The following is a 25,274-nucleotide window of genomic DNA, read 5'->3' on the forward strand; positions in this document are numbered from 1 at the left end:
AGGCTTGTAGGCTTGGCATGTAGGTAAGGCATGTAGGCTACACATTCACAGAAAATGTAAAACATTATTCTTGTCACATGCTGTCAGGCTTTTATCAATGGGTCAGTGACTAAATATGATAATGAAATCTCTTCAGTGTAATGAAGCAGTAAGGAGTTGAATATATAAGCTCACCATCTTTTCTTTGTGCTAAAGTATAGTAATCATTATTTGGTCCTTTTTTATGATCAGTCAGCGTGTGATTTGCTGTAATTTCATTTGTGTGTGTGACCTGTGTGCCAAACCATAGCCCAATATCCAATACCCCAACACATTACTCCCAGCTACAATAGTGTGTGTGTGTGTGTGTGTGTGTGTGTGTGTGTGTGTGTGTGTGTGTGTGTGTGTGTGTGTGTGTGTGTGTGTGTGTGTGTGTGTGTGTGTGTGTGTGTGTGTGTGTGTGTGTGTGTGTGTGTGTGTGTGTGTGTGTGTGTGCGCGCGCGCATGTGTGTGGTGTATGTCTGTGTGTACAATAAGGTTGTATTGATTGGTTTAATAAGAATCTTTTGCCATTCGTTCAGTTCTCTCCCATGAGGATCACAGGTACAGCATGGCCACACTTTCATATTGATCCCACAATCTGGTCTCCTGGACATCGTCACTGAATATCAAAAGAAGAACAGAAAGGAACCAGACAGTACTGTGTTTATCGTGGTGACGTGTTCTCATCATATGTTTTGTGAAGCACTTCAACCTCAGTCCCTGGAACAACATTGTAACCTTGTAGCTGTTATACGCATAATGTTTTAGCCCTTAAAGGAAATCTCCAACATTTTGGGAAATTAGCTTATTTGCCATCTACCCTGGAGTTAGACAAGAAGATACGTACCTTTTTCTTCTCTGTGCATGCAGTAGGAGTAGGAAGACGTTGGGAACTAGGCTAATGGAGGAACCTACTTCCAGTGACTGATGCTAAGCTAGGCTAACGGTGCACATCTTCCTACTCCTACTGCATGCACAGAGAAGAAAAAGGTATGTATCTTAACACTCCAACATTTTGGGAACCCTGGAGTTAGACAAGAAGATGCATACCTTTTTCTTCTCTGTGCATGCAGTAGGAGTAGGAAGACATGACAGATTTTTCTGACAGATATTGCGATTGCGATTACATTTGCGATTATAATTATTATTATTTTTAAGCAGCCCCACAGAGATGTATTGTAAAATGCGGCTTGCATCTGGCCTACGCGGTGGGTCTGTTCGGGACACCGAGCCTGAACATTTTTATTTTTACCTGGGAATCGATACCGGTACCCAACGGTACCTTTTTTTCTGTACTTTACTCTCCCTCTCTGAAGTCTAAACTTCACAACACACAATCTAAAACCCCTTACCTCCCTCTCCCAAACCGATCTTGTATCTCAATGGGACTTCCTGGTTAGAAAAATATTTAAAAAAATTGCGCTTTTTTTCGATTTGCATCATTCCAAATCGCGATTTCGATTTAAAATCGATTAATCGTTCCAGCCCTACTGGCTTACCTTCCATGTGTGACAAGGGTCTCATTATTTAGCACCTTCTGTGTCTCTTCATCAGTGGATCTAGGCCTACACTGTTAATTCATAGCAAAACACTCGCTGCGCATAGCCATCTCATGGCCACACGCCCAGAGTGGAAACCAGATTGACTTGGCATTCATCACCATTAGCGCTTTGCAGACACCAAGATCTGCAACCTTGGGCATGAAACGAGACAAAGAGAGATTCTCGCCTTTTTGTTCTTGGCCGTCTCATGGAAAGTCCGTTAAGATGTTAGGAAACTCGTAATGGCATCGTGTTTCCTGCACCTGCCCCTCTCTCGCGTCTATTGATTGGGGAACCGCTGACGTTCACTCATCTGAACGAACCCTGACAACCTGCGTGCTTCCTCTAGCCATCCTTTTCTTTGAAAACTCTGCTGCTTATTATTTATTGAAAAATGGGTGACATTTGAAAATATCAGAGCACTTCTGCCTTGTTCAGCCAAAAACTCGGCAGCCTTTCTTCTCTGCTGCTCCTCTGGTCTCTGGGTTCCGGCTGGAAACAAGACTGAGGGTGAATGGCTGCCAAAGATTAAAAGGGACAGAAAAGTGCCTCGGAAATATCTGCAGAGGATTTCTGTCCTTTGTGTTCTCCGGCGTCCAACTCCTCTCTGTCGGATCTCTATAAGCTCTGCGAGGCCCGGAAAAAATTAAAGCCTTATTTCAGTCCATCGGCTCTCTATCCCACAGTGTTGTGTCTCTTGTGAATTCACCTGGGGTTAACGGGACTAAAATTAGACTCTCAATTATGAGCAATTACTGGCAGGCCCGTCGGCCCCGCAGTGTATTCACTCCCTCGCTTACTCCCGCACTCGCAGCACGCGACTCCGCTTCCTCACTCGGCTGGGTAAGTACCTCATGATAATAATGAAGTGAAACTTAACCGATGTCACAGTTCCTCAAAAACCCTTTCTGCATTCTCCATTGTCTTTACTTGTTCACTGTCTCATATAGACTATGGTAGAGACTGTTCACTGTCTCATGTAGACTGTTCCCTGTCTCTTGTAGACTATGGTAGACTGTTCCCTGTCTCTTGTAGACTATGGTAGACTGTTCCCTGTCTCTTGTAGACTATGGTAGACTGTTCCCTGTCTCTTGTAGACTATGGTAGACTGTTCCCTGTCTCTTGTAGACTATGGTAGACTGTTCCCTGTCTCTTGTAGACTATGGTAGACTGTTCCTTGTCTCTTGTAGACTATGGTAGACTGTTCCCTGTCTCTTGTAGACTATGGTAGACTGTTCCCTGTCTCTTGTAGACTATGGTAGACTGTTCCCTGTCTCTTGTAGACTATGGTAGACTGTTCCCTGTCTCTTGTAGACTATGGTAGACTGTTCCCTGTCTCCTGTACACTATGGTAGACTGTTCCCTGTCTCCTGTACACTATGGTAGACTGTTCCCTGTCTCTTGTAGACTATGGTAGACTGTTCCCTGTCTCTTGTAGACTATGGTAGACTGTTCCCTGTCTCTTGTAGACTATGGTAGACTGTTCACTGTCTCATGTAGACTGTTCCCTGTCTCTTGTAGACTATGGTAGACTGTTCCCTGTCTCTTGTAGACTATGGTAGACTGTCACACCTCACGCACAGTCACCCGCTCTGGTAAAATAGTCAACGATCCCTCTCACCCAGCACACCACTTATTCCAGCGCATGCCCTCACGTCGCTACAGCAGGTCCATTCTAACCAGACACACACGCTTCACAAACAGCAGTTTCCCCACAGCAGTCCGAACACTGAACACCCTGGCCCACCCCCCCCCCCCTTTGCACAGACGGGCAAGCATCTGTCACTGACTGACACTGTTACCGTGACTGTCCTGTATGTATTTATGTATCTATGTATTTATTGTGGGGATTGGGAGGTGGGAGGGGGGCGTTTGATGTTTGATGTCTGATGTTTCATGTTGATGTAACCAGTGCTTAACAATCTGTACCGCAAACAATTACCACCAACCATCGTTGTGTGGCATTAAAGTATCTTGTATCTTGTGTTCACTGTCTCTTGGTAGACTATGGTAGACTGTTCACTGTCTCTTGTAGACTGTTCCCTGTCTCATGTAGACTACTGTCACATTACTTTTCTCTAAAGAAGAATATTATCGCACCTGTACATAGTGTAGTTTTGTGCAGTACTTTTAATGAGAAATGAGAAGCTTCTCATTATGTTTTAGAAGAGAAATACACAAAGGAACACTGTCCGCTTTTTTCTATCTAGGTGCTAGGTTATTCCTGTAGTAGCTACAGTTATGATGGTTATGGCCTCATAACTGCGGTGCAGAGAGACCCTTCCCTTTGTAACCATTGACCCTTTGACACGAGAACGGTGTGAAATGGTGATGTTCTTGAATGTCCCCTGACTCTCTGTATCCACCAGAGAGAGAGAGAGAGAGAGAGAGAGAGAGAGAGAGAGAGATAGAGAGAGAGAGAGAGAGAGAGAGAGAGAGAGAGAGAGAGAGAGAGAGAGAGACTCTGAATCAGGCAGTTGCCGGGCAGCCCAGCCCTTCTCTTTCCTCCAGCTTCTGTTACAGTAAGTCGGGGAGCGTTCGATGTGGATTAGCAGAGCAATGGGTTTTCAATAGAGGCCTTTCACAGACCGTCTAGAACGCCCGTTCTTCCTCCATGTTGGGAGAAACAACGGTGGTGCTATGTGTTGATATAGGAGAAACAAAACAAAAGTGTAATACTTTGCTATCTTATCTCTGGGTCTTGTTAACAAGTCATAGTGGAACAGTAATATACTTTTCCAGTGTTTACTCTACCACTGCACAGAAACTAGGTTTCCCAATGGTTACAGGCAGCCATGTTGGAAGAAATATAACTACTACTATGTAAAGAAAGGCATTGTCAAACATAAAACATAAAGTCAGTTGAGCCTATAAAATAATACTCACTGCATCAGTTTTGCTCATCGGCCCAGAAGCTGCTCACATTTAGCTATCATTCTATTCTTCATGACATTTACAAGCACAAAAGTTATAAAAAAAAAAAGTTATAAAGTTATATTACGTGGAATTTCCATTCTTCTACAACACATGCCACGGCAACAAATAGTTTGGGAACCACTCAGGTGGAGGGTCTCTTTCATGCTTTCAGCGTTTGCTGCCCGACACAGCTGAGTGGGTAGACGTATCGTTAGAAAGCACTGTGATCTGTTAGCATGTCAGGAGCTTCTAAGAGGATAGACGTATCGTTAGAAAGCGCTGTGATCTGTGTACCCATGTCAGGAGCTTCTAAGAGGATAGACGTATCGTTAGAAAGCGCTGTGATCTGTGTACCCATGTCAGGAGCTTCTAAGAGGATAGACGTATCGTTAGAAAGCGCTGTGATCTGTGTACCCATGTCAGGTGCTTCTAAGAGGATAGACGTATCGTTAGAAAGCGCTGTGATCTGTGTACCCATGTCAGGAGCTTCTAAGAGGATAGACGTATCGTTAGAAAGCGCTGTGATCTGTTAGCATGTCAGGTGCTTCTGAGAGGATAGACGTATCGTTAGAAAGCGATGTGATCTGTGTACCCATGTCAGGAGCTTCTGAGATGGGTAGACCAGGGTTCGCACAAGGTCCTTGAAGTGCTTACAAAAGAAAGTCAAGGCCTGGAATTCCTTGAAAACAGCCATTTTTATTTTACAAGGTGCTTAAAAAGTCCTTGAAATTAAAATCAACCATTCGCATTGAATGTTTTGTTCATCCATGATCAAATTGTTCTCAATCAAGAAATCGTTTTCCTTTGTTCTGTTTTAATAAAATCTGACGAGTCGCTGTCTCGCACGCTCCAACTGCTTTTCCTCATTTCTTCTTAACGTGTGACACTCTAGCTTGCTCTAGCGCTGGCAAGCAAGCCTAGAAGATGCTTAAAAAAAGCATTTAAAAGTGAATTGTATCCTTCGAGTGACATCCTTGAAAATTAAAAATAGTGCTCGGAAAAGTACTTAAAAGTCCTTGAATCTCATTTTGCTCATATGTCTTTGGGAAGCCTGGTGGTAGACGTATCGTTGGAAAGCGCTGTGATCTGTATGCTGCTCACGTCAAGGTCAGAGAGGTAGACCCTGACGTGGGCTGCAAGCGAGTGTAACCCCATCCAGGTAAAGAGGTAACGTTGGCTCACTGAACTCCGACCAAGGATTCACCTCTCTATCAAGGTATATTATTATTCCTAGGTTCACTGCTGAGTGCTGACGTAGCTTGTTCTGGGAATTGCGTGCGGAAAATGGTTTCTGCATCTCGAGAGCCTCATTCCTCAAGGTTTAATTACAATGGCTGGCCTACTTTGTACAGTATGGAAGTCGAAAATGGTCGAGATAATTATTCCACGTGCTAAAAAACCTCCACACTCATCTTGGCCCACACAATGTAAATCTAGGTAATGGACGGTTGGCGTTTGTACAGTACAGTCTGTTTCTAAATAGCGAAACACCAAATGGTTTGTTCAACCAAATCTGTTCTTATGTACCCCAGTTGCTATTGCATGTACTTATTTGTGTTTCATTACACATATATACCAACTGTTTCTCCTGTCTTATAGCAACACTAGTATACTATCACACTGACATCTAAGAAGGGAGATCCCCCTTTGAACAGCCCTTCTAAGGTTTCTCCCCTCCACATTGCCTGTGGTGCTTTTTTCCTATTGCTAGGTTTTTAGTGAGTTTTTCCTTACCTTCGCATGGGGTATGTCTGGGAGTGTTGCATTCATTCGTTTATTTAACATTTTATTTTGGATTTCATGGTGTTTTTGTTTTGTTCTTGATTTATTGTGATGTGTGGCGGCTGAGTGGCACAGTGGGCAAGGCGCTCGCCACTAACGCAGGAGATGCTGGTATCGAGCCCAGCTCTCGGCGTTGCTACCGGCTTGGCCGGTCGTCATACTAACACAATTGGCAGTGTTAGAGGGTGGGAAAGCCGATGGGTGGGGATTGGACGTTGTGGACAGCGACTCCTACAGGTCGGTTGGGTGACGCCTGTACAGCAGAAACAGGAAGTATCGGGGGCAGCGTGAGCCTCCCACGCGTTACTCCTCGCCACTGAGAGTTCGAGCTGTCTGGTGAAAAGATGCAACAGGCTGCCTCCTCGTGTACCGGAGGGGACACGTGATGCAAGGCTTCTATCCTCACTACAGCCGACCAGTGGGAGGCATAGTCTAGCAACGTTCAAGACAGGGGAGGGAAGAATTGGAATCACGAAATTGGGATGGGAGAAAAATAAGGAGAAAAAGTGGATAAAAAAAAGAAAATATTTATTGTGATGTTTCTTCTTGACTTGTTTAAAGAAGACATGTCCGGCCCATGGGGACGTTAACGTGTGTTGTCGGGCCTTGATTTGATTTGATTTGTTTGCCATGCCGCCCGATAGCCCACCAAACAGTATGCCTTTGCGACACCATTTCAATCAAAACACTACACATGTGTTTTCATTAATTAATTTATTCATTCATTCATTCAAATATTGGTAACTAACCTGCACTAAGCCGCTGTCGTGGAAATATTCATCAGTAAGATAGGCAGTGGGGGGGTATGCGTCAGATCTTCAGCAGTGCGGCCGGTCATGCTATAATAAGAAGGAGCTCGTCTCAAATCCATAGTGACACTTCAGATCCCACTGCTGCTAATTCCCCTCGCTTTGCCTTTTGTGAAGTATCATCTTAGATTTTCTCAGACAACGGGTTCATTATCGTGGCAGATTCCTTTCTTGCCTCATCTCTCTGTGGATTAGGGCTCATGACAAATTAGCGAAAGTGGGTCAAGAAGGCGACGTCGGAGGAATAAAGAAATGCAATAGCAGTCACTGGATCATGACGAGAAGGAGAATTCAATCTACCTCATCGCTTGAGGACAGTGCTGGGGCGGGGGGGGGGGGCGACATTTAGTTTGTTCTCCCCTGCGACGCGGCTTACGGAATCTACCGTACTTTAGATGTTTGATCATATACTGTGATCTTTAGATCACATCTACTCGTAGTGGATTTTCTCAACACTTTGTAAATCCGCCTGTTAACCGTCTACCATCCACTCTCTGTCTCTTGATTTTACAGTTCCCACGGCAACCATTGCATTCTATTGCATTCGATGCATTGTAGAAAACGTAACGATACACAATGCAAATGATTTTAGATCATTCAAATCCGGGGTCGTCACCGCGTAGACCCGACCACTAGGGATGGGTACCTTTCACATTTGAACCGATACCGGTACCGGTACCGGTACCTGTGAATCGATACCGGTACCCAACGGTACCTTTTTTCGGTACTTTAGTCTCAAGAAATGTAATTTACCTACCTCAGTCGTAAAAAAAAAAAATCCAAACTTCAAATAACTACAATTTCGACAGTTTTCGGCTTGTCATTGCTCCGACTGCTTTGTTGTTGAATCAAGTCAAATCCTAGGTAAGCATATATTGTGCGTGTGGACGTTGACATGAAAATAAAAAAGTAAAAAAAAATAAAAATAAAAATAATAAAAAATTTATTAAAATTTTTATTTTATTTTTTATTCGGTTTCTCACTTGATTCGATACTCGCTACTAACGACGTGTTTCGGTTCGGTACCTCAAAAGTACCGAATTCGGTACCCATCCCTACCGACCACATGCACTTTACATGTAGAGTAAGCGCGTAATTTGGTAGTTGAGTCTACACGGTCCTCATTCCATTGGGCCAACAGTGGCCCGGGAAGTAGAGCAGTCGTCTGGTAATCCGGACGGTTCCCGGTTTGATTCCCGCTCCCCCCCCGGGCAGCGTGTCAATGTGTCCTTGAGCAAGAAGACACTCGCATGGTCGCCTCCGCCGTCGGCGTGTGAATGTGTGAGTGAACGGGTAAAATGTGAGAAACTAATTGTAAAGCGCTTTGGATAAAAGCTGCTACTTAAACGCACCATTTACCATATTTACCTCGGGGTCTGGACCGCCAGTTAAAGATGCGAAAACAATCGTGCAGGGTTTTCCGTCTTCGACGTGGTCCTCATTCCGAGTGATCAAAAACACACGTACACAGTCAGTCAGTTCATCTTTTAACAAGCTTTTGTTTTCTCTTCTTTCTTTGTACAAAAGAAACGACTGATGAATAATTCTCTGTCTTCCTCTCTCTCCCCCCCCAGGCCAGGAGCGCTTCGGGAACATGACGCGGGTGTACTACAAGGAGGCCGTGGGGGCGTTCGTGGTGTTCGACGTGACGCGGGGCTCCACGTTCGAGGCGGTGTCGAAGTGGAAGCACGACCTCGACAGCAAGGTGAAGCTGGCCAACGGCGGGCCCATCCCCTCCGTCCTGCTGGCCAACAAGTGCGACCAGAAGAAGGAGAGCACCAACAACACGTCGCTGATGGATAACTTCTGCAGGGAGACCGGCTTCCTGGGCTGGTTTGAGACCTCGGCCAAGGTGAGCAAGCGAGCGGCGGAGGTTGGATGGAGGAGCCATCTGCCAAGATAATGCAGACACACATACACACACACACGCACGCACGCACGCACACACACACACACACACACAAGCACATACACATTAAGATAGGATAGTTCTTTATTGTTGTACACAGACATGTATTTTGTGTCAGAACACACAATACTGCGTTACAGAACAGTAAAAACACAAGATAACCGTGTCACAGCAGAGACAGACATACAGACAAGACATCAGAGAGACAATGTGATTAACCCCTTCCTTCCCTCCCAACCAACGATATTGATTTAATGTGGCACAGTCCCACACGTACGTGAGGTTATTTTGTAGTGCACAGCCCTTTTATATTATTATAATATTATATTTATATTGCACCGTCCCATGTATGGGATAATGGGACCCATTGCGAATATGTACAGTCAGACAATAACCCTTTCACTACCACACGACCAAAAGGTTAACCATTTATTTCACTGCGACAATACAGAAGGATAACCCTTTCACTGCTACACACGACAAAGGGTTAACCCTTTCACAAACCACACTACAGAAGGTTAACCCACGTCTGTAGTGTGGTAGTGAAAGGTTAACCTTCTGTAGTGTGGTAGTGAAAGGTTAACCTTCTGTAGTGTGGTAGTGAAAGGTTAACCGTCTGTAGTGTGGTAGTGAAAGGTTAACCTTCTGTAGTGTGGTAGTGAAAGGTTAACCTTCTGTAGTGTGCTAGTGAAAGGTTAACCTTCTGTAGTGTGGTAGTGAAAGGTTAACCTTCTGTAGTGTGCTAGTGAAAGGGATAAGACCAGTGGTGCAGTGGTGATTTTATCTTTGGTTGCACTATGTTTTAATGACGTCACATGCTCCCGCGCATGCGCATAAATGTTCCCTCGCGTGCGCACAGAACAGCTCCGACCAGCATTATGATTATAATGATTATTATGTGAAATTACTAGTTTTAGTTTAGTTTTTTGTAAATATTGCCTTGAAATAGAGAAGCTGAAAAAGGTAGCAGGATGTAGCGTTCAATATATAAAGAAATTATGTCAACAGATATGGTGGAAAAACAAACAATGTTTTAAATGTAATTGTGGTTACATTGTTAATTTAGTTTGTATTTACCTTTCGAGTTTAAGTTAATTCAATTAAAGATTTTTTTTTTACACAAACACAAAATCAAACTTAAAATAATCAGAGAACTTGTGTTTACTTGAACTTCTTTATTTTGAGGGGGAAAAAAGATTACACATCATTTAAATTTTTTCAATGTAATTTGTTTAACAACAGTAGTCAAAACAGTCAAGCAAGCCCCCACCAATTGGTACAGGGCTTGTATTTTGGTTTTGCTCTTCTCGTTCTCTTGTTCTCAGCTGCGCGATGGGCTCTCAGCCATGCTACCCGTGAAACCATTAACCGTGTGCGGGTTGGGGTGATCATTTGATTCATTTCATGGCGCTGAATCCCCTTTCACATTCTGCAGTGCTACATGGAATTACTTTTGTGCAATTCAATAAAGGCCTAAGCTCATCAGGTATCGTTTCTCCATTGCTCTCAATGAAGTCCCTGAATCCATCAATAGTACTATTAAGGGGCAGCTTGAACATTTTGCACAGTTGCTTTTATTTCCACCTCTCCAAATCCTGGCATTGCTTTGTGAGGACGTATTTGAACACACCTGACGACTAGGGTTGGTTACCGAGAACCGGTTCTAATAGGAACCGGTTCCTAACTTCCGGTTCTGGAACATATTTGAACATATTTGCATTTAGATTCTTAATTTCGATTCTAAAAAAATTTAAAATGATTTTTTTTAACTTTGTTAATTAATACCCTAGTTACAATACAGCAACCAAATTGAACTGTATCAAGTCAACTGACAATGTGAATAGTATGAAAAAAAAATAAAAATTAAATAAAATATATATATATATATCTCCTGCGAAATAAGCTGTGACCTGCACCTCAAAGAATCGGAATCGAGAATCGTTTAGAACAGGAATCGAAATGGAGAATCGGAATCGGAACCAGAATCGTTCAAATCCAAACGATGCCCAACCCTACTGACGACCTGAGCTATTGTTACCCAAAGTAGCCAGGTGGGTACTTGGCTCACACGAGTCGAGTGGAACGCATTCTTGTGTGTGCACGCGTGTGCACATCCATGCATGTGTGTGTGCACATGCTCCTGCGTGCTCCCGCTCAAAGAAGTGTGGTACGCCGTGCAACCCCGTCCGTCCCATGAGCACTGCATGCCTGGTGGATAAGACACTCGTCATTTGGCAACCGAGACTTTTTGGAATGAGACCTTTTCAAACTTTCAAAACATTCTAAATGGGTCCAAACGTATCAGCTGTTTGTAGTGTTTGCCAACAACATCGCTGGCTGACAGGAACTGCACTCGGGGCCCAAGCTGTTCCCCCCGAGCATCACACTCTCCCGTCGAACAGGTCTACCAGGCGGGCAGATGGCACGGCGACACACTGTGTCCGCCTCAAAGGTACACAGAGCAGGACCTTTGCCAACAGTCTCTTCTGCCGCACACAACATTTAGAATGATTTCTCTGGTGTTTTAAGAACCCTTTCACTACCACTACCACCAGCGGGTTAACCCTTGCACTGTGACGATACAGAAGGTTAACCTGATTGCACTGCCACACGGCAACGGGTTAACCCATTCACAACCACACTACGGAAGGTTAACTCATCCACTAGCCACACTATAGAAACGTCTGTAGTGTGGTAGTGAAAGGGTTAACCTTCTGTATGGTAGTGCAAGGGGTAACTGTCTGTAGTGTGGTAGTGAAAGGGTTAAACTGTGTTCTGTGAGAGGGGTTTGCCGGCGTGCACACATATAGCCTACACTACAGTATTAAACCACAAACACGAGCACAAATGCTTTAGGTCTAACTCTATAACTCCTATCGTCTCAGCGTAGCATGAAATTACCCGTATTAGGCCACAGACTGAATGGCTGCGATACTCTGCGATATTCGGGATACATCTCGACCCCTTGGGGGAATGGTTCATTCATAGCCGCTCACAGGATTTGAAATCTCCTTTCATGCATGACTGACCATGTTTGCAACAAATCGTTTTGTCTTACCCTTTCACCGCCATACTACCAAACGGTTAACCCTTCTTTCACTGCGACAAATCACAGAAGGTTAACCCTTTCACCGCCACGGCGACCGTCGGTTGTGTGATAGTAAAAGGGTTAACCTTCTGTCGTGTGGCAGTGAAAGGGTTAAAGGATACGGTTGGTGTAATAAATGTTTTTCTTATTGCCGACGTAGCCTAGGAAAAGACCAAAACCTACCCGCTCCGACTTACTTGGTCCATCTAGCCGCCGATACCAGATCATATCCGGAAGTCATAGGACTCCACTCCTGTCAAAGCATACTGTACTTCATTGTTGTGATGAACCTTTTCCTGGACTGGAGTGTCATACTGTACGACGTGCTTGAAGAGGGACTGTGCTGTTCTGTTTACTAATGCACGTCGATTAGTTGATAGAGCTTGTTGCCCTTTGAAGTACATTTGTCATTGTCATGACAACAATGGCCCTATTTTTCATGATATTTTAAAACGTGGAAATATGTGTGTTGCGAGCTGTATTTAGTAATGATTTTAGCATTACAATGGCTCCCTGGTTAAGAGCTCCTAAGGGAAGGAGAGAGCAGGACGATTATTGACTGTAGAAGAAATGCATTGTAGATTGTGGTCATTTGTTGGCAATAATAATAATAATAATAAAGTATTATATTATAATAATAATCTAGTATGCACGCATGGAGGGGTCTAGTATGCACACATGGAGGGGTCTAGTATGCACACATGGAGGGGTCTAGTATGCACGCATGGAGGGGTCTAGTATGCACGCATGGAGGGGTCTAGTATGCACGCATGGAGGGGTCTAGTATGCACGCATGGAGGGGTCTAGTATGCTGCACGCATGGAGGGGTCTAGTATGCACGCATGGAGGGGTCTAGTATGCACACATGGAGGGGTCTAGTATGCACGCATGGAGGGGTCTAGTATGCACACATGGAGGGGTCTAGTATGCACGCATGGAGGGGTCTAGTATGCACACATGGAGGGGTCTAGTATGCACGCATGGAGGGGTCTAGTATGCACACATGGAGGGGTCTAGTATGCACGCATGGAGGGGTCTAGTATGCACGCATGGAGGGGTCTAGTATGCACGCATGGAGGGGTCTAGTATGCACACATGGAGGGGTCTAGTATGCACGCATGGAGGGGTCTAGTATGCACGCATGGAGGGGTCTAGTATGCATGCACAGAGGGGTCTAGTATGCACGCATGGAGGGGTCTAGTATGCACGCATGGAGGGGTCTAGTATGCACGCATGGAGGGGTCTAGTATGCACGCACGGAGGGGTCTAGTATGCACGCACGGAGGGGTCTAGTATGCACGCATGGAGGGGTCTAGTATGCACGCACGGAGGGGTCTAGTATGCACGCACAGAGGGGTCTAGTATGCACACATGGAGGGGTCTAGTATGCACACATGGAGGGGTCTAGTATGCACACATGGAGGGGTCTAGTATGCACGCATGGAGGGGTCTAGTATGCACACATGGAGGGGTCTAGTATGCACGCATGGAGGGGTCTAGTATGCACGCATGGAGGGGTCTAGTATGCATGCACGGAGGGGTCTGGTATGCACGCATGGAGGGGTCTAGTATGCACGCATGGAGGGGTCTAGTATGCACGCGCGGAGGGGTCTAGTATGCACGCGCGGAGGGGTCTAGTATGCACGCACGGAGGGGTCTAGTATGCACGTGCGGAGGGGTCTAGTATGCACGCATGGAGGGGTCTAGTATGCACGCATGGAGGGGTCTAGTATGCACGCATGGAGGGGTCTAGTATGCACACATGGAGGGGTCTAGTATGCACGCATGGAGGGGTCTAGTATGCACGCATGGAGGGGTCTAGTATGCACGCGCGGAGGGGTCTAGTATGCACACGCATGGAGGGGTCTAGTATGCACGCATGGAGGGGTCTAGTATGCACGCATGGAGGGGTCTAGTATGCACACATGGAGGGGTCTAGTATGCACACATGGAGGGGTCTAGTATGCACACATGGAGGGGTCTAGTATGCACGCATGGAGGGGTCTAGTATGCACACATGGAGGGGTCTAGTATGCACGCATGGAGGGGTCTAGTATGCACACATGGAGGGGTCTAGTATGCACGCATGGAGGGGTCTAGTATGCACGCATGGAGGGGTCTAGTATGCACACATGGAGGGGTCTAGTATGCACACATGGAGGGGTCTAGTATGCACGCATGGAGGGGTCTAGTATGCACGCATGGAGGGGTCTAGTATGCACGCATGGAGGGGTCTGGCTCACAGCATTCAGATCAAACTGGCAAACTAGGCGTCGCAGATCAAATATGAATGAAGATCCAGCAATTGCATATATCCTATTTCTTGCCTAAAATGCCGTCAAATCTACTTTAGTAAACGTTTAGGTGGAATAAGAGAGTAACGAGTGAACCGCCATCTTGAAAGACACGGAAGTCAGGATAATGGAAGAAAATACCCTTTGTGTTGTTAATGACCAGACTATACTTAACTCTTTCAGTGCCACGCCTGGTTTTCCGTTTTACCGCTTGAATGCCACCATCGGCGCCAATGTTAACGTTAATATCGCCTAATCTATGTTTTAAATTATGGCTATGTGTCTAATCTGCCCATCGCATTATCAAAGACTATTTTCCAGTCAGTGCTGTGAAGACAGATTGTTTTTTTTATCGCGTCGTTTCCATTTCAGAGCAGTTAGAAAAGCCCCCGTTTTGATATAAAAAACAGCTCATTCTGGAGCATTCTATGAAAATCGTCTTTTAGTGGAATATTCCACAACGTTGATATTCGTCGGCCTTTTTATGAATCGTTTTCAAATAAACGCTAGATGATCAATATTATACGTGCACGCAAGCACATTACGGCCGCGCACTGATAATCGCTCCGTTGATTTCCTCACAGACTTTTACAGTGAAACCGAAAGAAGACATTTCACAAAACAGCTTATAACTTCATCAAACTTACTCCGATTATCCTACCACTGATAACATAGAGTCCTTACCTGACATCAGATGGTATCCAACTGGTATATTCCAATTCCTGATCACCATTCGAAAAAATCGATACGTGTATGGATCCAACGCGACACAGTAGATCTCCATGATCCGCGGGGATCTGAGGCTCCAGAATGAACTGTGGTAACCCCGGCTGGATCAGTGAACTGGAAAATGTGGAGTACCGGATTTTTTTCCCCATTCATTTTCATTGAGTCCATTCCAAAATCACTTATGTCATCTGGGAGACGACAGGGGGCGCTTTTTTCCACAGTGATCACCGGCGCAGCTCGGCTATACTCGGGTAGGCTCGGGTGATGCAATAATTTTTCAGATCGCAAACAAATTATAATAATAATAATTCCGAGAAATCTCGTGAGTGGCATGCAACCACCTATAAAAAAACCCGGGAAATCTCGTGAGTGGCACTGAAAGAATTAATAGTAAAACAATCAAGTAGCTGTGCTTCGTTTACGAGTGCATATCGCGACTTTGAGCACACGTGAGCATGAAGTGCAGAGGGACATTATCTGCGAACCAGATGTGCGCTAGCATGCTGGGACACTGTCCCGTACAGGTCTCTGCCCTCTGGTCAATCTGGACACGTTGTGTGAGATGGTATTGGATGGCAGTGATTGATGGTGCAGTCCAGATGCACTAGGGTAGAGTTAGGTAAATGATTAAACTGATTTTATGACACATTCGACTAGTATTGCCTTATTGATCAACATTGATCACTGTGGGGAATCATTACACACACACACACACACACAGAAAGTCAAGTCAAGTCAATTTTATCTATATAGCACATTTTAAACAACAGCAGTTGACAAAGTGCTTAACAATTTACACAAAATTCAAGATACTATACTCAAACCATATCAAACAATTAAAACATATATACATTGAAATCACATTAGAACTAAGCGGATGCTCTATATACAACGGATTTAGAAGGCCAGGCTGAATGGATGGGTTTTAAGCAGCGCTTTAAAAAGTGGCAAGTGACTGGGCAGCCACAGCAAAGGCTTGATCGCCTCTGGTTTTAAGCCTTGCTCTGGGGACGTCCAGGACACACACACACACACACACACACACACACACACACACACACACACACACACACACACACACACACACACACACACACACACACACACACACACACACACACACACACACACACACACACACACACACACACACACACACACACACACACACACACACACACACACCTATAGATGTTATGCAAGGATAACCTATAGTTTCAAGTTGTTTAACATGTGTGTGTGGTGTGTGTGTGCGTGTGTGTTGGTTGTAAATCTATTAATACAGAGTCTCTGTAATTACATTGTAGAGTCTGCATTAAGCATGAAACAGTTGTGGTTAATACAGTGATCCTCAGTTTCTTGGGCCCAAGGCACCAAACGTCAAACCAGAATCCCAAGGCACACCAACTAGGGTGATATGCACGGTAATCAATTCTGCAGATTGTCTCAAATGTCATGATTATGATGACATTGGAGATATTTCCCCTATACGACTGACAAATGATTAAATCTGACATGCAGCAATGACAACATCCATAAACAAATATGTAGGTCTATTTACATGAATCAGAATAAGAGCTTGCAAGACATGTGTGTAACACATTATTGTTTACATTAAAAAAGAACAGCAAATGATTATAGGCCGATCTACATTGATTCCCTCTGTTGCAGAGTTTTAAACCATTGCCAATCAAGTTGTATGTGTTTTCATTGATTTGTTATCCTCGCCTTGTTGTCCGATTGTTATGATTTTATATGCCTTTTATGTTCTTATTTCTGTCTGTACACTCGACGTGACTGTAAATGAGGGAAACCTCAGTTGCCTTTCGAGTTTAAATAAAGGTTTAACATTTTTATGAAAGTTAGGGATGATATCATCAAGGCCTATGACTGATGCAGTGAGAAAACTAGGCTTTGTTGATCAGAGACTTCAGAAACATAGATGAGAGAACAGTGCAACGTCAAGAACAGCACAAGAAGCCCTTCTATGTGGAAGTAATAGACACCTGATTATTATCAAGTGCAGATCTTGGACAGTATTTGTATTCATCTCTTATCTGGATTAAACAAATAGTGTGTTCATTCATATCACCAGTGCCTGTAAAATAATCATAATCCAGAATTGAGGAGGAGTAGGGATGGTTACCTTTCACATTTGAACCGATACGGTACCTGTGAATCGATACCGGTACCCAACGGTACCTTTTTTCTGTACTTTAGTCTCAAGAAATTAAATTTACCTACCTGAGTCAAAAAATAATAATCCAAACTTCAAATAACTACAATTTTGACAGTTTTCGGCTTGCCATTGCTCCGACTGCTTTGTTGTTGAATCAAGTCAAATCCTAGGTAAGCATATATTGTGCGTGTGAACGTTGACATGAAAAGAAAAAAGGGAAAAAATAAATAATTTTTTTTTTTTTTTTTTTTTTTTATCTCACTTGAATCGATACTCGGTAGTACCGACGTGTTTCGGTTCGGTACCTCAAAAGTATCGAATTCGGTACCCATCCCTAGAGAGGAGGGGGTTTGGGCAGCAGACATCAACATAGAGAGCATGCACTGCACAGCTCTGGTGTTGCAGGACAGACGGACGGACGCAGCCCTGACCCTTCATGGCTTTAGGGTACAAGTGAACTCCCAGTTCAAGATACATTATCTGGCTATATCAGGTCACAATTAGTGGACTGGAGAAAAACACTATTAACACTAGCACAGCCGACAAGGGGTCAAATGACGGAATATATATGTGGAAAGTCACAGCACTTTGCGAGCGTCTAGCGCAGGGGTGGCCAACCCATGGCTCGCAAGCCGCATGTGGCTCTTTGCCCGTCAATGTGTGGCTCTTCCATCCAAAAATAAAATATATATATTATAATATTTTTATTTATTATTATTATTATTATTATTATTATTATTATTATTATTATTATTATTATTATTATTATTATTATTATTATTATTATTATTATTATTATTATTTTTTTTTTTTTTTTTTTTTTTTTTTTTTCACTCTAACCTGTGGTAAACCTCATATTTTTATATTAAGAGGTAATTCTATAGTTTACACTGTTTATTTTTCAACATATTTCTCATATAAGCTGTGGGGTCATCTGACCCCTTCCGGCGGGAATCAGTGACATTTTCTCCATCGCTGTTCTAGTGTTAATGTAACCGTCTCCTTAACATCACAACTTGAGTGAGTGAGTGAGTGAGTGAGTGAGTGAGTGAGTGAGTGAGTGAGTGAGTGAGTGAGTGAGTGAGTGAGTGAGTGAGTGAGTGAGTGAGTGAGTGAGTGAGTGAGTGAGTGAGTGAGTGAGTGAGTGAGTGAGAGAGGGAATTTCCTGAGTCTGCTGCACAGCTAATGTTATCTGTGGAAGCGATGTCTGTTTTCAAGAGCCTCTTCAACCTACTTGGCAGCACTGCACTGGCACCAGTTGGCATTAGTGAAGTTAGCTAGCATGGCTTTCTGTGCAAGAAATCTGTGCGCTCTGGCATCACAAGATAAAATATGTATGCGAGTGGTCTCCTGTGCCGTCACAGCGCTAACATAGTGTGGAGAGAAGGCTCTGGCTGTGCGACGCAAGTCCTGACATTTTGATATGTATTCACCCCCCCCCCCCCCCGTTACCAAAATTGACATGAGAATGTGAGCGGAGAACAATGTTAGGTATATAAAGAGATTAAGTGAGTGCTGAGAGACAAATATTAACGTTGAATTGAAATGTATGTCATGAATAATTAATTGGTTGTCCTAAAATCCGCTTGATCTTGCTTCACAGCACACTGGTGGTGAACCGCTGGTTTGACAGAATGTTGACTTGTTCTGTGAAACACACAATCTTAAAGCATAGGGCATATTTGAGTCCTTTTCAACAAGTTAATATAGGTCGTTGAGGTCTTGGATTATGCATTCTAGCAGCGTTGTGCTCACTGTGGGAGCTTAACGTTACTCACATTGCACAACCTGCTCTCATGATCTACCAGTAAAGTGTATGATAGAGCAGAGATTCAGACCTGCGGATCCACTGTATCCAACGTTAGCTCTATCTTAGCGTGATGGATCGAAGCACAGACGAAACGCACACGGACAACGTTATGTTACTAACATTGTTAGAAGCCCATATAAATCATTACCAATAGTTTCTTGTTGGTAATGTTATCGCTAGCTTTCGGAATCCTGTTAAAATAAGCCCACTTAATCGATTACCAGGCTATTTAGCCCAGAGAGAGAAAGAGAGCGAGAGAGAGAGAGAGAGAGAGAGAGAGAGGAGAGAGAGAGAGAGAGAGAGAGAGAGAGAGAGAGAGAGAGAGAGAGAGAGTATCTTATAACTATCAAATCAATTGATTACGGTAGCAGATTGTCAAGAAGAAGGCTCATCCTGTAGTCTAGCCTCTCTGCCATGAATTCTTGTTGTTGCAAGTTTCACGTTATTGTTTTGTTTTTGTTATTGTTATTGCGCAATTGTCTGAAAAACATGCAGCATCAATAAAAGTAATTGACAATCTCGGAGGCATTTGATTCCGATGGATTGGACAATTTGGAACCGGTTCTTGCAATCCCATCCCTCGTCTCTGGTTGGTGTGTGTGTGTGTGTGTGTGTGTTTGTTTGTTTTGCGTGAGCAAGCGAGAGTGGCAGAAGGTGTGCCAGCGCAGCGCCCAGCATGCACCAGCACATGCTCTGAGATAAATGACTTCATTAGAAGGAAACATAGAGAACTGGCATAGAGATCTGTTGTGTGTGTGTGTGTGTGTGTGTGTGTGTGTGTGTGTGTGTGTGTGTGTGTGTGTGTGTGTGTGTGTGTGTGTGTGTGTGTGTGTGTGTGTGTGTGTGTGTGTGTGTGTGTGTGTGTGTGTGTGTGTGTGTGTGTGTGTGTGTGTGTGTGTGTGTGTGTGTGTGTGTGTGTGTGTGTGTTGTGTGTGTGTGTGTGTGTGTGTGTGTGTGTGTGGTGTGTGTGTGTGTGTGTGTGTATGTGTGTGTGTGTGTGTGTGACTGTGTGTGTGTGTGTGTGTGTGTGTGTGTGTGTGTGTGTGTGTGTGTCTGTGTGCGTGTGCGTGTGCATGCATATGATGAAGCGGTGCGTGTCGGCTGTGCTGAACCACAACTAGTCTAATGGTATAGCGGTCTGTGCTGTTGCCCGCGCGCGGCGTGGGAGACCCGGGTTCGAAACTCCTCGGGGCATCAAAGTTTGAGGTGACGATGTCACACAACCGTTACAACAATGGTGCTGTGACCCCGGGTGCCTTGGGTGGAGTGGAGTGAGTTTAAGGAGGGTGAGTGTAACGCATGGTACCGCGAAGCGCAGTCAGGAAGTAGCGGTGCTATGGGTTAAACTCACTCTCATCCTCAAAAGACAGATCGACACGTTGCAAAGAAGTGAGTTCACTTTTTGGTGCTGGTGCCCGTGGTGTGGGAGACCCGGGTTCGAAACTTCCTCGGGGCATCGAAGTTTGAGGTGACGATGTCACAACCGTTACACATACATACATACATACATACATACATATAGTACGCACGTACGTCACACATATTTTACACTCTCCATGTTTGCCCCAGAACTCAGCGAGTGGCAGAACATTACCTCGCTTGGCACCGGGAGCGAACTCGTCGTCTCACCGAATAGCTGACTGGCGGTCGACGAGACAAGTGGCTCCTCTGTCGGCTCCTCCACCACACTGGCCCTCACACATCCACGTGGAGGAACGCACACCGGTCACGTTAGCTAGCTACCCCGTAGCAGATCATCTTATTAGCTCGTTTGGAATGTCCCCGCGTCAGCCCTGAAGTCAGCGTGCTGCTGTGCTCGTCGTAACAGGCATCCGTTGTCTTTGTCACGTGACGTGTGTGTGTATGAAGGGAATGCCTCTCTGTGCTCCACAGGGAGGTGAGCTGGGCTATAACGGCCCGCCGGAGGCTATGTTCCCTTCAGAGGGGGGGGGGGGGGGGGCACGCCTGTCATGTGATGGATGACAGTTCAATGCATCGACAGTTTTGACATCTCAAATTTGGCTGGCCCTCGTCCTGTGGCTTTGCGCTCTACCTCGTCTGTAGTACATCCTGTAGCCTGCTTACATTTACATTTACATTTAGTCATTTAGCTGAACGCTTTTGTCCAAAGCGACTTACACGTTTTGTACAACAAGACAGCAGGAAGGCTACAACTCTATCAGCTGAGTAACAATGTTCATCAAAGTGTTGAGTGCTATAGTGTAGGTTAGTATATCAGGACAAGTGCATGACAGTAAGGTTAGTTAGGGTTAGAGTAAAAAAATATATATATGTATTTCATTTCAGATAATGATTGAATAAGTGCGTCTTTAGTCGACGGCGAACGATTGGACGGGTTTCGTCTGTCCTAACTGTGGTGGGAAGTTCGTTCCACCATTGTGGGGCAAGGACCGAGAATAGGCGACTTCTCCTTGATGACCCTCCCGGAGCTCGGATAGGAGTGGGTCTGAGGCGGCCAGAAGATGCAGAGTGTAGGGGTCTTGAGGGTGTGTAGTTAGAGACCATTGACCGGAGGTAGGCGGGAGCCGCTCCCTTTGCCGCACGATATGCCAGATCGAGGGCCTTGAAGCGGATTCGTGCAGCAATGGGGAGCCAGTGCAGGTCCCTAAGAAGTGGGGTGACATGCTTCACAGGAGGGCTTCACGTGAGAGAACTGCAGGCCAGTCTCCGTACTAACCTATTAGATGAAGATCCGTATGGCGAAGGGTCATTAAGATTCCCGCCCAGGAAAGATACTAGATTCTCTGCATCTGACATTGTATGGATTTGATTCGGATGAGATCCAGAATATGATCAGAGAATATTTCCTTCTCAAAAATACTGAGAATATATATATATATATAATATATATACAGTAACCTGATATCAAATTCTGCTGTAAAATTCTAATCTGGGAAATTCTGCAAATCTTCCATGGCCCTTAATACATACAGTATTTACTGTGGTATCGATATTAAGAACGAGTTTCATTTGATGTTTTATTGTCCACTATATTATGAGTTGCGTCAAAAGTTATTTGACAGGTGTAAACACCTTGAGTTAATGTGGTTTAGTGATGCAGATAGATTAAAATGGATTTTTGATCACAGGGTATTTGCACTTGCCGAATAGAAACCTTAGAAACCTTGGGAAGTGATTGTTGTTTTCAATAGTTGTTTTTGGTGTTTTATAATCCCGTGAGGGACGGGTCGTCGGACATGACATGAAAAAAATATGTCATTCATTAATTATTCATTCATACAGGGTTGTGGGGAGGGATCAGATACCCCAATAAAATGTATATGCTCATGTTCAATGCAGTCCCACCATTCCCAAGGTGCTCAATGGACCTGTGTGGAGTGGCCTCTCTCTCTCTCTCTCTCTCTCTCTCTCTCTCTCTCTCTCTCTCTCTCTCTCTCTCTCTCTCTCTCTCTCTCTCTCTCTCTCTCTCTCTCTCTCTCTCTCTCAGTGTCCCTGTGGACGTGGAGGCTCGGAGAACGCTCGTTAATATTCATAACTTCTCCAGAGCGATGTGGGGGGGGGGGGGGGGGGGGGCGCAGCTTTACGCTTCTTCACTATTCCGCTCTGTGAAAGACAGGAGCGAGGAGGAGGGGTGGCACTTTGGTTTGTGTCCACGCTGGCTCTCCTGAAGACGTGGCTGAGCCGTCGTCGTACCACCTGGCTGGGCTGCGTGAAGCCGGGCTTTAGTGGATTTATGAAAAGAATCCTGGAGGAAGATGCTGCAGACCTGTCGTGGTCTTTCTTTACTTTACCTGCCGTCTGTTGACAGCTGTGGACACGGCACAAGCAAAGGGGGCATGGGGGGGGGAAAGACCGACGTTTGCTTTGTTAGAGATTTGAATATTCATTGTTATTAGGGATGTCCGATATTATCGGCCGATATTGGCATTAAAATGTGATATCGGAAAATATCGGTATCGGTTTTCAAAAATATTTTATTTTATTATTATTATTATTATTATTTTTTTTTTTTGTACATTTCTATAACCTTTATTTACCCAGGCAAGCAAGTAAGAACACATTCTGATTTTATTTATTGTCAAAAGTATGCATAATGTTGTGTTAATTCCACAACAAGAGATATGTAATGTTAATTACCTGAAATTATTCCGTTTTTGGGGGCGGAAACCCTGCATATATCGGTATCGGTTGATATCGGTATCGGAAATTAAGAGTTGGACAATATCGGTATATCGGTATCGGTAAAAAAGCCAATATCGAGCATCCCTAATTGTTATCCATATTAATTCACTCAGGTAAACATAAATTATTTTGTGCAACGTCACTAGTCTAGTAGCCTATACCATATTTTAAAGGAACAGTTCACCTGATCCTATACGTTGCAAACTTGGAGTCTGTTCAATCTGTTCAAAAGCACTGGCGTCTGTTTTTTGAGATATGTAGAGATTGTTAGCATTTGTGAGCAATTCCAGTGGAGGTCAATGGGAGGCATGCCGCCTTACTGGTCCCAGGGCTTTCCTTAGGATCTTCAAACAAGATGCAAGGTGCTGAGGCTCAACTAGGAGGTGGTCCGGAGGGGGGCTATGCCCACCGTCTGGGAGACAATTAACTTGCAATTAATTTCCTGCGACTTAAAAACACAATATCTATAAAATAGGGCAACACAAGTTCCAAAATACGTTATTTATGTAAGTACTCAAGTGTATAAGGTTGCACAATAGTTTAACGTTGAGCACAAACAAACACGCACGCATGCACGCACACACACACACACGCACGCACGCGCACGCACGCACACACACACACACACACACACACACACACACACGCACACACACAGTGCGTTGTCATAGTAACACTGGGCCCTGCAGCCCCCAGGTAGTTCTAATCATAGATACAGTATGTGTTTGCTCCCTCCTGTGTGGCTTTCTGGGACGTGACATTTGACCTTTTCTCACTTTGCTCTGATGCTTTCTGACCTTTTCTCCAGGACAACATCCACGTGGACGAGGCGGCGCGCTTCCTGGTGGAGAACATCCTGGCCAACGACAAGGGCCTGCCCTACGAGGAGAGCAACGGGGAGCGCATCAAGCTGGACCAGACAGCCGTGGCCGCCGAGAGCAAATCAGGCTGCTGCTAACGGGGACACGTACACTGTGAGCAGCATCCACCTCACCCAGGGGCCTGGCTCGCCCCTCGGAACCGGATGCGGTCTCACCCCCCCCCCCCCCCCCCCTGGAGGGTAGGACATGAGTTTGAGTCTCCGGACTCCCCAGAAAGTGCCCAAAATCTGCACCCCTCCACAGTGGAGCCAATCCTCCTCCATAGGCTAGCGCTCCTCCGCCCTCCAAACTGGGCCCGGAGTGTGTCCCCCCCCCGTCTTAATCGTCCAACTTGTTATCGTCACGCGAAGGCCTTGCAAAAACCCACATAAAATCATACGCTTCTTCCCTCCCCTGCCTCTTCAGTCCAGAGTGGCTTCAGTCCAGAGTGGGGTTTCTCAGCTCAGACCTGCCTGGACCTATGGACTCCCATCAGAACCCCCACCACCCACACACTCCTGAGCCTGACCCCCGTGACCTCCTGAGCCTGACCCCCGTGACCTCCTGAGCCTGACCCCCGTGACCTCCTGAGCCTGACCCCCGTGACCTCCGAAGCCCTCGGCCGCACAATGTCAGATAATCGGGTGCTCTGCAAAAACGTCACCATTTTATTTCATTATTATTATTCTTTGAAACAAAACATCTCTTTCAGTCATCCTTTTAGTTTTGTTGCGTCCCATATCCTTGTTTGTTCTCTTAACCCTTTCACTGCCACACGACAACGTGTTAACCCTTTCACAACCACACTACAGAAGGTCAACCCTTTCACTGGGTTAACCGTCTGTAGTGTGGTAGTGAAAGGTTAACCTTCTGTAGTGTCGTAGTGAAAGGGTTAACCTTCTGTAGTGTGGCAGTGAAAAGGGTTAAAGTCAACCAGGTGGCACGGCCTCGAGCCCTCGACTGTGGCTCAGGAGCAGTCATCTGCCAGGACTTCTCCTTTAGTGGTCATCTGGTAATCGGAAGGTTCCCGGTTCGATTCCCGCTCGTGTCGGAAGTGTCCTTGAGCAAAGACACTTAACCCCTAACTGCTCCCGATGAGCAGGGTTGGCACCTCGCATGGTCGCCTCCGCCTCCGTCGGTGTGTGAACGTGTGAGTGGATGTGAGGCATGAG

General features: G+C 45.1%; 1 protein-coding gene across 1 annotated transcript in view; it reads left to right on the top strand.

The window, feature by feature from the left end:
- Positions 1-24,278, top strand: part of LOC311228614 (ras-related protein Rab-32-like) — a gene marked incomplete at its 5' end in the record, with an annotated part of 40,702 nt that extends 16,424 nt beyond the window's left edge. Inside the window, 2 exons of the mRNA XM_084314531.1 lie at positions 8,644-8,921; positions 24,051-24,278. Of these exons, the coding sequence (XP_084170657.1) occupies positions 8,644-8,921; positions 24,051-24,200 (428 nt within the window). The 3' untranslated portion in view covers positions 24,201-24,278. The remainder of the gene's footprint in view (positions 1-8,643; positions 8,922-24,050) is intronic.
- Positions 24,279-25,274: the final 996 nt, after the last annotated feature.

Source organism: Notolepis coatsorum, assembly GCF_963971535.1.
Source record: "Notolepis coatsorum genome assembly, chromosome: 5".
In the NCBI taxonomy this organism is placed as follows: domain Eukaryota; kingdom Metazoa; phylum Chordata; class Actinopteri; order Aulopiformes; family Paralepididae; genus Notolepis; species Notolepis coatsorum.